The 15,602-nt window shown below is 30.3% G+C and overlaps 1 protein-coding gene and 1 long non-coding RNA gene across 2 annotated transcripts; one reads left to right on the forward strand and one right to left on the reverse strand.

The window, feature by feature from the left end:
• The first annotated feature begins 6,397 nt into the window (after nucleotides 1-6,397).
• LOC111909054 (uncharacterized) lies at nucleotides 6,398-7,072 on the forward strand. Its single transcript, XR_008231205.1, has 3 exons — nucleotides 6,398-6,670; nucleotides 6,783-6,845; nucleotides 6,939-7,072. It is a non-coding gene; the product is annotated as an uncharacterized LOC111909054 (long non-coding RNA).
• A 6,317-nt stretch (nucleotides 7,073-13,389) lies between these two features.
• LOC111909083 (tetrahydroberberine oxidase) lies at nucleotides 13,390-15,257 on the reverse strand. Its single transcript, XM_023904868.3, has one exon. The coding sequence runs from the start codon at nucleotides 15,231-15,233 to the stop codon at nucleotides 13,626-13,628; it is 1,608 nt and encodes a 535-aa protein (XP_023760636.1). The 5' UTR covers nucleotides 15,234-15,257; the 3' UTR covers nucleotides 13,390-13,625.
• Between the last annotated feature and the right edge of the window lie 345 nt (nucleotides 15,258-15,602).

The raw sequence follows: 15,602 nt of genomic DNA on the forward strand, positions 1-15,602 counted from the left end.
AATTGAATATCAAGAAGGTTGCTTCAAAGGAGAGGTGTAGATCCGAGATCTACTTCAGTTTGTGTTCTTCTTTGAGGTATTAAGCTGCCATTTTTCCCTTCTTTGCATCTAGATCTATTTTGTTATGAGATTTGGGGATTTTATGCCATGCTTAAGAACTATTTCGAGTTAGAAGCCTAGATCTGAAGTTGCTACTTCAGATCTGAGCGTATCTTGGCCTAGAAAGTCATAAAGCATCTGTTCTTGGGTTGATAGTGAAGCCTCTTTGTCTTAAACCCTAGTTTGGATTGTTTTAAGCCTAAATATTTTGATCTACACGTAAAGTTTGCCACTTTACGTGGGGCATAGGCCTTAGAAGTATGGATATATGAGTTGGAAGCCCTGTTTGGCTCGAAAAGCCACTGCATGGACTAAGGACTGAATAGACTCGGCGAGTCCTTTGAGTGGACTCGGCGAGTAGTATGAAGATGGAGACGAACTCGACGAGTTGGATGAATAACTTGGCGAGTCTGTTGAAGATTGCCTTGGACTCGACGAGTCTGTTCATGGACTCGGCGAGTCAAGTCGCGAAACCCCAAACCCTTCGAGTCAAGGCTCAGATTAGTGAGTTGTGTGGAGACTCAGCGAGTTGGTCAGGTCAGGACTCAGGAATAGTTGACTCAGCGAGTCATGGACTGACTCGGCGAGTCGAGTCGCGAATAGAAAGACCCTGAGCATATGAACTCGGCGAGTCATTAGGTGGACTCGGCGAGTAGGGTTGACCTGGAAGGTTGACTTTGACCAGAGTTGACTTAGTTGACTTTTAGAGGACTATCAGACTAAGTATCATACTGATATTGGTAGCTCGGAGAGCTGAAGGAGCAGCGGCTCGGGGGATTGTCAATCAGCAGCTAGAGGACTATCGGTAGAGCTCAGCAGTTCAGGTGAGTTTCCTTCCAGTAGGAACAGGTCTAAGGCCACAATGCCGGCCTGTTTAGTTAGCAGTAGTTTCCGGACTTCGGTCCGATGCAGTAGTTAGTATGTTTGATGCCTTCGTGGCTCAGACAGGATTTATGTGTTATGTGTTATGTGTTCCGGGCAATAGCCCGATGCAATATGCAGTATATGTGTTTATGCTAGTTGATATGTTATGCTATGCTATGCTCAGTTAGTTTCTGGATTTCGGTCCAATGCAGGGGGCAAGGCCCCAGTTAGTCCGGACATCGGTCCGATGCAGGGGACAAGGTCCCAGTCAGTCCCAGACTTCGGTCCGATGCAGGGGGCAAGGCCCCAGTTAGTCCGGACTTCGGTCCGATGCAGGGGACAAGGTCCCAGTCAGTTTCCGGACTTCGGTCCGATGTAGGGGACAAGGTCCCAGTCAGTTTCCGGACTTCGGTCCGACGCAGTGAGCAATGCCCAATATGTGTTTTATATGTTATTGCATGGTATGTGGTAGATTGGGGGAGCTCACTAAGCTTCGTGCTTACAGTTTTCAATTTTGGTTTCAGGTACTCAGTTTTCAAAAGAGGAGCTCGGGAAGATTGCAGTGCACACACCATAGTCAGTTAGCCTGGGAATGTTTGACTCTGATAATGATATTATGTTTTGAACTAATACTCGAGAATTTATGTTATGACTTATGATATAGTTTTTATAAATATGGTTTTATTACTATTTTAAAACGAAATTTTGAGACTGTATTTTTGGGATGTTACATGTTTTCTAAGTAATTAATTTAGCATTAAACACCAAACATGCTATATAAACTCTTACGTTTACAAACCTAATGATAGGAAAACGAGGCTTTTCATCTTCAAGCAACTGCCGAATCCATTTGTTGAGCTCGATAATGACAAGGAGGCAAGACAGTGTGCATCGAATAACTTTTGCTTTAATTAGATTTGTTTCCTTAAACATGATTTTTATAGATATTTTGGTGATACTTAAACAATCAAATCAAGTATCATTAAATATGATTTATATAAATATATTTTCGAGATATTTAAACTTGCAAATCAAATATAACTGCAATAGATATTTTAAAGAAAATTTGAACTCGAGTTCCTAACTATCACTTCGATTTTGTTGAGGGAAGCTCAATCCCTATCAAGTTCAAGTTCACACTTTTATAGTTAGAGTAAATTACATAATTGGTCCCTATGGTTTGGGGTATTTGCGTGCTTGGTCCCTAACTTATTTTTTTAACTCAGAATGTCCCTATGGTTTGTTTTTGTTACGTGTTTGGTCCCTACTGTTATTTTTGTTACACGTTTGGTCTCTGTCTTATCTAAAAAGACTATTATTTAAAGAGGAAAAAATGATGGGGTAGGTGAGGTAAGGTGAGGGGGTGGGATTAGGGGTGTGTTTATTTAGATAAATTAAAAAAATCAAGGCATAAAAGTCTTTTTAGGTAAGATATGGATCAACCGCATGACAAAAATTAACAGTAGGGACCTTCCGAGTTAAAACTCACATGACTTTTCAATTTCTTTATAATAATGATTATAAGTTGGTTAAAAATGTTAAAAAAAATATCAAACCCAAAGTGTAATCATAAATAAACTAACTTTCAATATTAAAATAATATCTTTACTTATACTTATAAAGTTATCTATATCTATATATCTTATAATAGAAGCACTTCTCCAAGCACCATATTGATTTGAAACTTATTTGTCTTTTTATATTCTCAAATGATTCTATTTCTAAGCACCATATTGATTTGAAACTACTTTGTCTTTTCATATTCTCAAATGACTTTTCAAATGTTTTCTAAGTAATTAATTTAGCATTAAACACCAAACATGCTATATAAACTCTTACATGTAAGAATGATGACATAATATTATAAAGGAAGAATTTTTCCTTTAACCACATCAATTTGAAACTCCCAATTATTTTTCCATTCACCACATTCTTTTGAAACTCCCATGACTTTTCAATTTCCATATAATAATGATTATAAGTTGGTTAATAAGGTTAAAAAAATATCAAACCCAAAGTGTAATCATAAATAAACTAACTTTCAATATTAAAATAATATCTTTACTTCTACTTATAAAGTTATCTATATCTATATTTATATCTATATATCTTATAATAGAAGCATTTTTCGAAGCACCATATTGATTTGAAACTCATTTGTCTTTTTATATTCTCAAATGATTATATTTCTAAGCACCATATTGATTTGAAGCTACTTTGTCTTTTCATTTTCTCAAATGAATTTTCAAATTTTTTCTAAGTAATTAATTTAGCATTAACCACCAAACATGCTATATAAACTCTTACATGTAAGAAGGATGTCATAAGAAAATGAAAAGAAAAATTTTAATAGGCACAATTCTTGTAGAACGTATTAGTAGTGATAGTGTTTATAAAATAGCTCTACAAGTCAAGTTTGTGGATGAATGTATCATTTTTTATTCATTGTTTGATCGTTATATATATATATATATATATATATATATATATATATATATATATATATATATATATATAGGGGATAGTGAATATACATTACAGCCCCACCTAAGCTTAGGTACTAAACCTTTAAAATATGTCGTTTTAACATGCTAAATATACCCGGTTTGGTTTCACTTGGTAAATATATCATTCTCCATAACATTTCTTTCTTTCATTATCGTTTTATCATCTCCGTTTTCTTTCCTCAATTATCGTTTATGACTTCATCTAAGTGAACATTACTAAACCCTAAACCTAAACCTAAACCCAAAATTTAAACCCTAAACACTATAGCTAAACCCTAAACCATAAATCTAAACACTAAACCCTAAACTCTAAACCCTAAGCCTAAACCCTAATCCATTAACCATAATCTTTATATAGTAAAACAATGTATTTTCAAGAGGGTTAGTACCTAAGCTTAGGTGGGGCTATAATGTATATTCCTTTTTCCCATATATATATATATATATATATATATATATATATATATATATATGTATATATATACATACATATATATACATATATGTATGTATGTATATATGTACACACACACACACACACATATATATATATATATATATCACTACTACAAAATGAGTCTAATGCAACCTTTTAGATGCAACCTTTTAACAATAGTTGCATTTGATTATAAATAAGATCATGTCCAACAAAAAGGTTGCATTAAAAGATTTATTGCAACCTTTTTTATAAAAGTTGCAAGTTATATTAAAAATTGTAACTTTTTTTAATAAAGTTGCAAATTATATTTAACACTGTAACTTTTTTCTAAAAGGTTACAAATTTTGTTAAAAATTGCAACTTTTATTACAAAGGTTGTATTGTTAAAACATGAATGCAATTTTTAGGGTAAAGGTCCATCTTTTATAATTTTGAAATATAAATTATAAAATAAAATAAACAAAATTTAATTAAAACACTTCTATATATAATTTAAATATAATATCCAAGATATTGATTATTATTATCAAATAAACTTTAAATTTTCTTTAAATATATTTATCGTACATTTATTTTCAAAAAATTTGATTTACATATCTTATTTAATTTCATTTTCCCTCTCAATAAATAACCTTTTTATTTCAATTCCCGCTAATTTTTTTTTTATTTCCCTGTAACTAAATCATACAATATAATTTCCAATATTTGACTTTTCAACTAAAAGCACGCTATACCCAATTACATCTGATATTTCAATCGACGTCATACTCCTCTCAACCCTAAGTCGAGAATTAGGCAATCACTCCCATTGAAGGTAGCAGGCTCACAGTGCCATTCATTGGTACTGTTCATCTCGTTTCCAAAGTTTCAATTCACACCATTGAAGGCTCCAAGACTTAGTTATCTTCGTACCTTTTCTATTCAAGGCAAGTGATAATAGCTAATTGAAATTTCATTTAACCTAATCGATTCCAAGCTATTTCGTCTCTCCGATTTAAGTTGCTAAATATTTTCTCTACTCTCGGTTAATCTTCCACAGGTGCCAGGAGGCGGAATACCCTCATCTAATTGTCAATTTTATCAAAGCTTCTTGCTTAAGTCTGTCTACCCAAACCAAGTATGACCCTGTACCTTTTTTTTCTTTCTGAAATTACTCTTCTACTTGATATAATTCAGTAGATTTTTGCTTCAGAGCATAGCTAATTGATTCAAAGTTGTTTGTTTGATGATTTACCATGCGTATACATGTTAAACATGATCATATTTGAAAGAAAGGTACATACAGAACATATGATATTTATTTACCTTGATTTATAATAGAAAAATACCAAACAACCCCTACACAAATTCGCAAAAATAATCCCTGCTTTCAAGTTATAAGTACTAACAGCCCCTCCATAAATCAATACCAAACACCATAATACTAAAACAGGGAGTAGAACATTATAGCATATATGGGACTTATACCCAAGTGCAACTATGAAGTTCTTGAGTTCGGTTAGAATTTGTATCTGTAGAAGGCTTATACCCAAGTGCAACTATGAAGTTCTGATTATGACGATACATTATGGGATTGCATGGAAGCAGAAGAAGACGAGGCTCATTGAGATACTGACAATAATATTAATATTTACTTTTCTTTTACATTTTTGTAATAAGATAGTTTAATGCTTTAAACTTTTTGTGTTTACCTAAATTATTTCATGTCATTTTATGCATTGAATAATAAGCAAGTGATAATAAGTCACTACTTTGTGAAAGTTTAGTTTTGAAGGTAACTGAAAAACAAAGTTTTTTTTTCTATATTTGATATATTTTATTTTATAATGTGATGTTTATCTTTGTGGAATATTTTTCATGTTTTTTATTTTTACCTTTTTTTAGATTTTAAATTAGAGGTGCATGTGTGGTTGTTTTGCAGGTTCCTTTCGATTCAGTTTAATCGTAAGTACCGGAGTTACATTGTGCCTTATTTGTCAGGTTCTTGTTTCTTTTTTTATTTAATTTTATGATTGTAGGAAAAAATTACATGTAAGTGATACTACAATGCTATTATTATGTATTTTGAACTTAAATTGATAATGTCACTTTTGAGCAGGCCGATAATGGGAAAACAAAACAAGCAAGATCAAAGTGCACAAAAAGAAATGAATGATTATGAGAAGAATAGACTTTTGAGGATAAAAGAAAACCAAGCAAGACTAAAAGATTTGGGAGTTAAAAGCATTGAAAATTCTTTGACAAGTTTGGTAGAAAGTCAAAAACCAAAGAAAAAACAAGTGAAACCAACGTATATCGGTGCTAGAGATTCAGACTATATTCCTGATTTGGGTGATGATAATGATGGAGATTACCACGAAGTTGCTAGAAGTGTTCAAGTATCCAAAAAGGTAATCATATTAGCAAATATGTAATTGTTTTATTTTGATGTTGATATTTAATAATTAAAAGTAAATTTGTTACAGCAACATCGTCCACAATATATTGCACCAATGTCCATGAATAGACTTGCTAATTTAACAAGGCAACGTCGGGTGATTGCTCCAAATGTCTCGAATAAGTATCCATTGGTTTCGAATGCAACAAAAGAAAAACAATCTAGATCAAAGACTAGTATGGGTGACTTAATCTTGAGGAATAGGACCGCAAAGGGAAAGAGAGGTATTCAAACAAAATGCGGAAAAGCATAATTGTATCATAAGTGGAGCAAAGAGACAATTGACTCTTGTTGATGAGGATGAGGATGATGAGATATCTCAAGGTAGTATCTTGTCAATCTAAATGTTTATTTAATTAATGAGAAATAACAAAGTCACCACATAAAACTACATGTTATATAATTTATGTTTCTACGATTTTTGATGTTATTGCAGCTGATATGGAGCAATTTGGTTTGAAAGATAATGTTAATGAAGGACGTCTTGCGCAATGTGAAGGTACTTTCGTTTAGTTTAATGAATATTTCATTTTTTGTTATATTTTTTTGTAATTGCTATTTATTATTGCTATTATATTTACTCATTAATTAGAAGATGATGTTGATCAAAATGATGACCATGAAGACATGGACCATTTGAAATATGCAAATATTGAAAATGAGATTGAAGTTGATGATAGCGATGACGATTTGGGAAATGAGGATGATGTACTTTTTGAAGAACAATTAGAAGAACCCCAATTAGAAAAGGAAACAGGTTCAACTTCACTACTTGATGATGCTTTTGGTTTGTCATAAATTATATATATATATATATATATATATATATATATATATATATATATATATATATATATATAATTCTATGTTGGAATGTAGTAATTTCTACACCCAAGAAAAGAGGACCAACAATGTTACATGCCGTTCACACACGAAATGTTAATCAACGTGAGGTCATTATATGTAATGAATATGGACAACCCGTTGGACCGATAATAGAGGGGAAGGATGTAGTAGGAAAATTCTCTTGGTTTTTGGGTACAATAGCTCGTACCCATAGTTATGCACCATTGACATGTACTTCATGGCACAAAGTTCCACATAAAGATAAGATATGGGAGTATGTCTTGGTAAGTTTTTAGGTAGCTTTATTCTTCCATCCTCTTTTATTTTCCTTTCTTTTTACTAATTACTAATTTTTTTAAGGGAAAATATGATGTGCTCGATGATGCTAAAACTTGGGTTCTTAGGACAATTGGAAATTTGTATAAGGTATACAAATGTAGGTTCAAGAAAAAACACTTCTATCAATTTAAGGACAATAAAACAAGATGGAAGAATCGGCCTGAATGCATTCCTCAAGAAGAGTTCTCAAAACTATTAGTGTTATGGAATAAAAAAGATGTGACGGTAATTTCAAAAACATTTTCTTTATTACTAGTGTTTGTTAATATTTGATTTGTCTTTAGGTGTATTTGGTCAATGGAGTTTTATATATTAATGTGTGTGTAGAAACGTTGTTCGCGGGCAAAAGAAATACGCAAGTCTCTAAAAAATATGCACACGGCTGGTCCAAAAAGTTTTGCTAGAATACGTGACGAAATGGTAATTAATGTCTTCTTTTTGCTTGTGATTTGTGTTTATATTGTCCCACATTTTGATACTTTCTTGTTGATCCAAACAAGGAATTCCCAACTCTAAGTCAAATGTTTGAACGTACACGTAAAAGGACAGATGGGCATGTATATGTCGATACATATGATGACACGGCAAATAAAATTGTAAGTTTGTATTTCAATTTTACAATAATTTTCCCTTTTAATAGTAAACTATCTTTTTAGACGTTAAATTGCAGTTTTTAGACATTAAATTGGAATTTTTTATATGTTAAAATGCAATTTCCTAGATGTTGAAATGCGGTTTTTTTAGATGTTAAAATGCAGTTTTTTATTTACACATAAAAACATTATTTTGATAGCAGATTTTTGGACATCAAATAGTTGTCTTTTACAAAATTAAAAAATTGTTTTTAATGCAGTTTTTTAGATGTTAAAATGCAATTTTTTTAGATGCTAAAATGCAATTTTTTTTACATAAAAGCACTATTTTGATAGCAGATTTTTGGACACCAAATAGCTGTCTTTTACACGAAAAAAAATGTTTTAAGATGCAGTTTTTTTTAGATGTTAAAATGCAGTTATTTTTTTACATAAAAACAGTCTTTTGATAGCAGATTTTTGGACATCAAATAGATGTCTTTTAAACAATAAAAAAATTGTTCTTTTCTGCATTTAAATGCAATTTTTTTTACAATATAAACAACTTTTTAATGGTAGATGCTTTAGTAAAATTATCCTATTCATTTTTAATAATCTTGTAGGAACAAATGAAGAAGTATGAACATCTAGAAGATGAAAGTGATGCCATAGATCCTTATATGATTGTGATGAAAAAAGAGAATGATGGATACCGTCGACTTTATGGTAGAGGCGTTACTAATAGATTGATAAAAAAGTGGGTGGTGGTGATGCATCATACATGATTCCGACGGGACTTATGGAATCATTCAAAGCAAATGAAGTTGAAAGAAATGAGTTGATTGAAATGCGGAAAGAGATTCAAGATGACCATGAAAAAAAGCAGGCCGAATTAGAAGCTATGCAAATAGATATTAAAAAACAGCAAGAAAACCTTGAAGCCATGATGCGAAAGTTAGCAGAACAACAACCTCGAGAAGGCCGATAGTTGCTAATATGATTTATCGTCTATGTTTAAGACACATCTAGAATGTTTTTAATTATTTTTTTGTGATTATAGTTGACAACTTTGTGTTGACTTTGATTTATGGTTGTTATTTTGAATTTAGATATGTCAAAGGAGACCATAAAATTATATAATATATTTATGTTATTATTTTTAAGGTGTAATTTTAGTAGTAATTTATATTTGTAGCAATGTAGTAAACATATGTGGCGTCTATATGATTAGGAAAAAAAATGTCGCATTGAAATTAGAAAAATCACAAAAACAAAGTTGCATTTGACTATAAACAAGGTTGCATTTTTTTCAATTAAAGACATAACAATGGTTGCATATGCCATATAGAAAGGTTGCAATTCTTTACTAGAAAACATAATTAAGGTTGCATTTGATTATAAAAAAAGTTGCATTTTCGTAACTAAAATAGTTAAAAAAGTTGCATCCAAGTGTAAAAAAGTTACATATGAGTATTAAAAAGGTTGCTTTTGCATAACACACGTTGCAATAAAAAAAGTTGCATTTAAAAAAGATTTGCAACTATCTCAAAAAAGGTTGCATTTTCGAAGAAAAAAGTTGCTTTAGATCTAATGCAACTTTACCTAATGCAACCTTTGGTAAAAGGTTGCTTTAGGCATTATGCAACTTTTACAAGGCCTAATGTAACCTTTTAGCGGGGTTGCATTAGCTTCATTTTGTTGTAGTGTGTGTGTATATATATATATATATATATATATATATATATATATATATATATATATATATATATTAGTGATGTGAAATTCGAATTGTGGTTTGCAATTTTAGAAGTTACATGTGAGAACATCATCATTAGCCTATTTGTTTCTATCTCTTCTTTTTTGTTATGAATATTTCAATATGCATTGTTTTTTCTTAGATTTTTGTTTCCTTTTATATTTACATTTGTATATATATAAAAAGTTGTTTGAACCACATATTGTAATTGATTAAAGCAATACATGTTAAGTATATTGATATGCTCCATAATTTGTATCATAAAAGTTTAATTTCAAGTCCATCATTATAGCAAGTTTTACAAATCTTATATGAAGTGGCCTAAAATGAGAAGTTTACAAGCTTAACAAACTTTCTTTCATAATTAGTTTAATGTTATTAATAATGTCTTATTGTATGCCTTAAAAAGCAGCAAACATGCTATAATGAGTTTTTATATCAACTTTGTATAAGTATAATTATTTCAAAACTAATGATAACGTATGATTATTTTAATAACACGTATGTATCTCAGTGTGTGTGTGTGTGTGTAATTCCAACACGGGAAATTTACTTAAAGCAAATTCATTTGAAATTTTCACAACAACAAAAGAGCTTTCTAATTTGTGTATACTTAGAATTTCAAATATAAATTTATTAATCACTACAACTCAAAAGTTTTTGTAACTTATGCTTAGTAATTAGTAGTGATTTTTTATTTTCCTCTTATTTATATACATTGTATCCGTGTTAATAATATATAAATAAATTTTCTCACAAACAATCACGTGTTTTTAGATATTTTTAATTAAAATATGAAGAGTTGAAAAAAAAAGGGTTTTGGCGCATCATGTTTATTACTATGAGAATTTTTCTTCGAACAATAGATATTCTGTCATAATTAGTTTAACGTTATTAATAATTTTTTGTTGTATGCCTTAAAGGCATCAAACATTCTATAATGAATTTTTATATCATTTTCGTATAAATATAATTACTTCAAAGATAATAATAGCGATATGATTATTTTAATAGCGTGTATGTATGTATGTATGTGTGTGCATATATATATATATATATATATATATATATATATATATATATATATATATATATATATATATATATATATATATATATATATATATATATATATATAATATGTCTTCTATATATTTTTTGTATGAGTTATGAGTGTTTAATAAGGTTTTTTTGTTACAAATGTTATAGTAGACATTGTAGTCTTTTTATGTTATTAAAAGTTGTAGTATTTATGTTTTTCATATATTTGTTATTCATTAAATACATAAATTAACATAAAATTTATATACAATGTATTAAAATGGTCAATAAAATCATCAAATATTTATTTTTATACTATTTGTTATTCGTTATATATAGAAATCAATATATGTTTTATATACATTTATTAACATTGTTTTTTCATTTATAAATATTAAGTCACAATTTATAGAATTAGGAAAAGGATTAGATAATTGTGTAGATGTGTGTGTTTGTCGTTAAAAAAACTATATAAATATATTTGTGCGCAACACGCGGGAATTCGTCTAGTGTCTTTAATAAAGGAATCATTTTTCTTTTGACCACATCAATTTGAAACTCCTAACTATTTTTCCTTTCACCACATTCATTTGAAACTCCCATGAATTTTCAATTTATTTATAATAATGATTATAAGTTGGTTAATAAGGTTAAATAATATCAAATCTAAAGTGTATTTATAAATAAACTAAGTTTCAATATGAAAATAATATTTTTACTTCTACTTATAAAGTTATGTCTTTAACTTTTAACATATTATACTTAATATATTAGATTTAATATGTTGTTCTATTTAACCATTATCAATTAAAGCTACAACTATTGAACACTTTGGATAAAATATTTAAATTGTTAATTTAAATGTAATATTACACGGTCAACTTAAATATAAATTTCAGTTCTACTTAAAAAACCCAAAGAATATTTTGTGAATAGTTAGAAGAGATAAATTATAGTGCTAAATGCAAAAACTAAATTAGAATCTCAATTTAACTAAAATACTTCCTAAAGATATTTTATAATCATTAAAAGTTTTCAAATAAGTAGCTTAATATAACTTACCATAAAAATAATTAAAAATAACTATGTATAAATGATTATATTGTTGCCTTTAAAAACAAAAAATAATGTTTGATGTTTTAAATAATTACAATGATAGAAATTAAAATGTTATGCAAATAAATTTTAAAACGATTGAGATTATGCAATTTTAATAGTTGTATATATTATCATATAATTCAAAATAATCAATATATTATGTCAACTTAGTATATGAATTATTATATCACATTTAACAGCAACGTTATTATTATATTTAATAAAACGTATATTTGTGAAGACTTCAACTATATATGCATTTTTACTTGCACCACATGCGTTTGAAACCTCAATGACTTTTCAATTTCTTTATAATAATTATTATAAATTGGTTAATGATGTTAAATTAATGCAAAAACAAAATTTTAAAAATAAATTAACTAAATTACATAGTTAACTCAATAGTTTAGGTATGTTGTTGTACATGAGCAATTGTCATTTTAAAGTCACAACTTTTGTATAATTTATGATTTTATGCAAAATAGTTAAATTATTAATTTCAATATATGTTAAACGATTAACTTAAATCAAAATTTCAGTTAAACATTAAAAAAATTGAGAGACTATTCTATAAATAGCTAAAAGTAATAAATTGTAGTGTTAAAGCTAAATTGCAATCCTAAATTAACAAAAAAATGAAACTATTTTTTATAAATTAAGAATTTTCAAATAAGTAGCTTAACTTTAACTTACAATAAGAATAGTTAAAAGTAATATTATATAAAAAAAATTATACTGTTATTTTGAAAAACAAAAACGATGTTTGTTGTTTTAAATAATTACAATCAAAGAAACTAAAAAAACTCATCAAATAAATTTTAAAAAAGTTAATTTTTTTAAACCAAATTAAAATAATTAAGAGTTTCTAAATATTTTATTTAAAATAACTTAAAACAACACTAGTTAAAAGTAACATTGTATTATATTGTTACCTTTAATAACAAAAACAATGTTTGATGTTTTAAATAATTACAATGATAGAAATTAAAATGACAAGCAAATAAACTTTTTAAAATTAACTAATCGTAACAACAACTATAAACATCATTAAATCATATATTATATTTAATTTTATTAATGAGTAACCCGCATGTAGAAACCATTGAGACATATAGAATTATAAAAGATATCTATATTATCATCTAATTAAAAAAAACAATGTTATAATAGCAAACAACATAAAAAAAACATATATTTATAAATATTTCAAAATATATTGTTGTATTCTGGGCAACGCATGGATATTCGCATAGTAAGAAAATAAAACCATACACGTTTCAACATATGTTAGTCTCTACCAAAGTACTTTAATCCAAGTCTAAAGTTTAATTTAACTCTTAATTAAGAATTGGGTTTATCACACAACAAAAAGATTGCAAGAAACATAAGAATAAGATAATGTAATTATGAGATAAAATAATAATTAAATATACAAACTATTATCACAATTCGACCATTAACTGATAGATAGACGTATATGTCTTACCATGGAGATCATTTATAGGAAAAGAAACGGACAGAAAGTAGCAATTTCGCAGGTATTTCAAGAAAAAATAAAATAAAAAAATAAAATGCATGTTTTGGTTCTTTCTCGGAGTGTCACATAACGGAGAGAGCTCATAAGATTTTAGAAAACAGGGATACTTTGTGGACGCCTAAAGAAATTGTGCGGATCAACTTTTGCCTTAATTCGAATCAACTTCTTGAAGTTGTCCCTCTTCCAGTATCTCTCGCCCCAAACACTTGCTTCTTCATAATTAGAACTTCCAACACCCAAATCCAGATCATTGTAGTTGGAATATGCCTCCCTGGGGTTGTTCGATACATAAGGAGCCAATAATGCATCCAAGCTTCCCAGCCAAGCTACCCTCTTTAGGGATGTAGGGGTTGTGTCTGAAGGTTGACCGTTAAAATTGACAGTCTTTAGAATTTGTAACAACACCCCCGCTCTATGAGGATATGGAAGTGTTGTCTCTGAAAAATCAGTCATCCTTCCGCCAAATGGATTTATCATTAGCAGCGCCGATTCATCGTTTTGCATAAGCTTTCTCCATATCTTCTTGAGCCCTCTTATGGGGATGGGTGTCCGGGTGTAGTCTGATTTGCTTTTGTTGTTCAGCTTGGCAATGGCAGATCGGTTCGTAAGAATCTCGATCGGGGTGGAGCTTGGCAAGCCCCAAAACACAAGGGTCGACTGGACCATTCTAATTTCTTCACAAATCTCTCGGGTAACACTGAGCTCTGGAAATTTTCTATCGAGCAACGGAAGCAATGTGTTGGTTGTGCCTTGATATATTCCTTCAAACATAATTCTTATGGTTTTCTTGGTGGTGTTGCCGATATATTCGGCAAAAACTTGAGTTCTTATGTGCAAATTTCTATCGATATTTGGTGCAACGTATTGATATTTATGGAAGATTTCGGTAGCCCCTTGTTCCAAAGTTTTATTCAGTATAAAGACGGTTACTTTTTTTGGAACTGGAACCAAGCTCAGTTTCCATGCAAGAACAATTCCAAAACTTGAAGAACCACCTCCTCGGATCGCCCAAAACAAATCTTCTCCCATTGATTTTCGGTCGAGAATATTCCCATCAACATCCATGAAGCGAGCATCCAGAACATTATCGGCTGCAGTACCGTATTTCCTCAACAGGTTTCCGTAGCCACCACCGCCCATGTAACCACCAACACCCACCGTAGGGCAAACACCTGCCGGGAAATACAAGGTATCCGTCTCTCGTGAAATTTTGTAGTAGAGTTCACCAAGGGTAGCGCCTGCTTGGACCCAAGCAGTCCTTTTTGCTACGTCCACGTCTATAGACCTCATGTTGGTGAAATCAAGCATAACAAAGGGAACATCAGCAGTGTATGAGAGGCCCTCCCAGTCATGTCCCCCACTCCTGATCCTGATCTCGTATCCGTGTTTCTTGGCACAGTATAGAGACGTTTGGATAAGGGTTTCCTCCACAGGTGTCACGATGACTGATGGTCTAGGCGTGGAGGGCTTAAGGAACCTGGTGTTTTGAACTGCGACTTGCCAAATGGGTAGGAAAGAAGCATTGACAGGGGTGAAAATGAGTTGAGAGATGGCACTGACATTGTTGGAGTGGGACTGTAGGCAGTTTATGAGATTTCCAGAGTCTGGGGAAGATAACAAGGTTGCCCATGAAACAGAAAACGAGAAAGTTAGAACAAAGAGGAAGACAGAAGAGCTAAGTTGAGACTTATTCTTCATGTTCAGTTAATTTGGTGAGCTTGATCGACAGCATTGGCGTATTTATATAGAGTAGAGAGCATATAGTTGACTGCGAATGGGGTTACAAAAATGGTGATATATTCAAAGGTGTTTGAAAAAACCCCGGAAGGAGGATGATAATCAACTGCGTTCGTTATAGCGTTTACCAGCTGCAACTTTAAAAATAGATTCCCTGTTGACTCTTTCTTTATAGACTACTTTCGCATTCTGCAAGCAATGAGCAATTTATATTACATATTTTCCGATTTTTAGCCTTTTCTTTTCAAAATTCTATTTGATATGTTAGGTAAAATTTGGATTTAAGTTTGTTTTTATAATAAATTTGTTTTTATAATAAATATCAAACAC

This window comes from Lactuca sativa, chromosome 3, assembly GCF_002870075.4.
Source record: "Lactuca sativa cultivar Salinas chromosome 3, Lsat_Salinas_v11, whole genome shotgun sequence".
Lineage (NCBI taxonomy): Eukaryota > Viridiplantae > Streptophyta > Magnoliopsida > Asterales > Asteraceae > Lactuca > Lactuca sativa.

Excerpts from the sequence above, each read along its gene's own strand:
- LOC111909083 (XM_023904868.3), bottom strand. The coding sequence starts at position 15,233 with ATGAAGAATAAGTCTCAACTTAGCTCTTCTGTCTTCCTCTTTGTTCTA.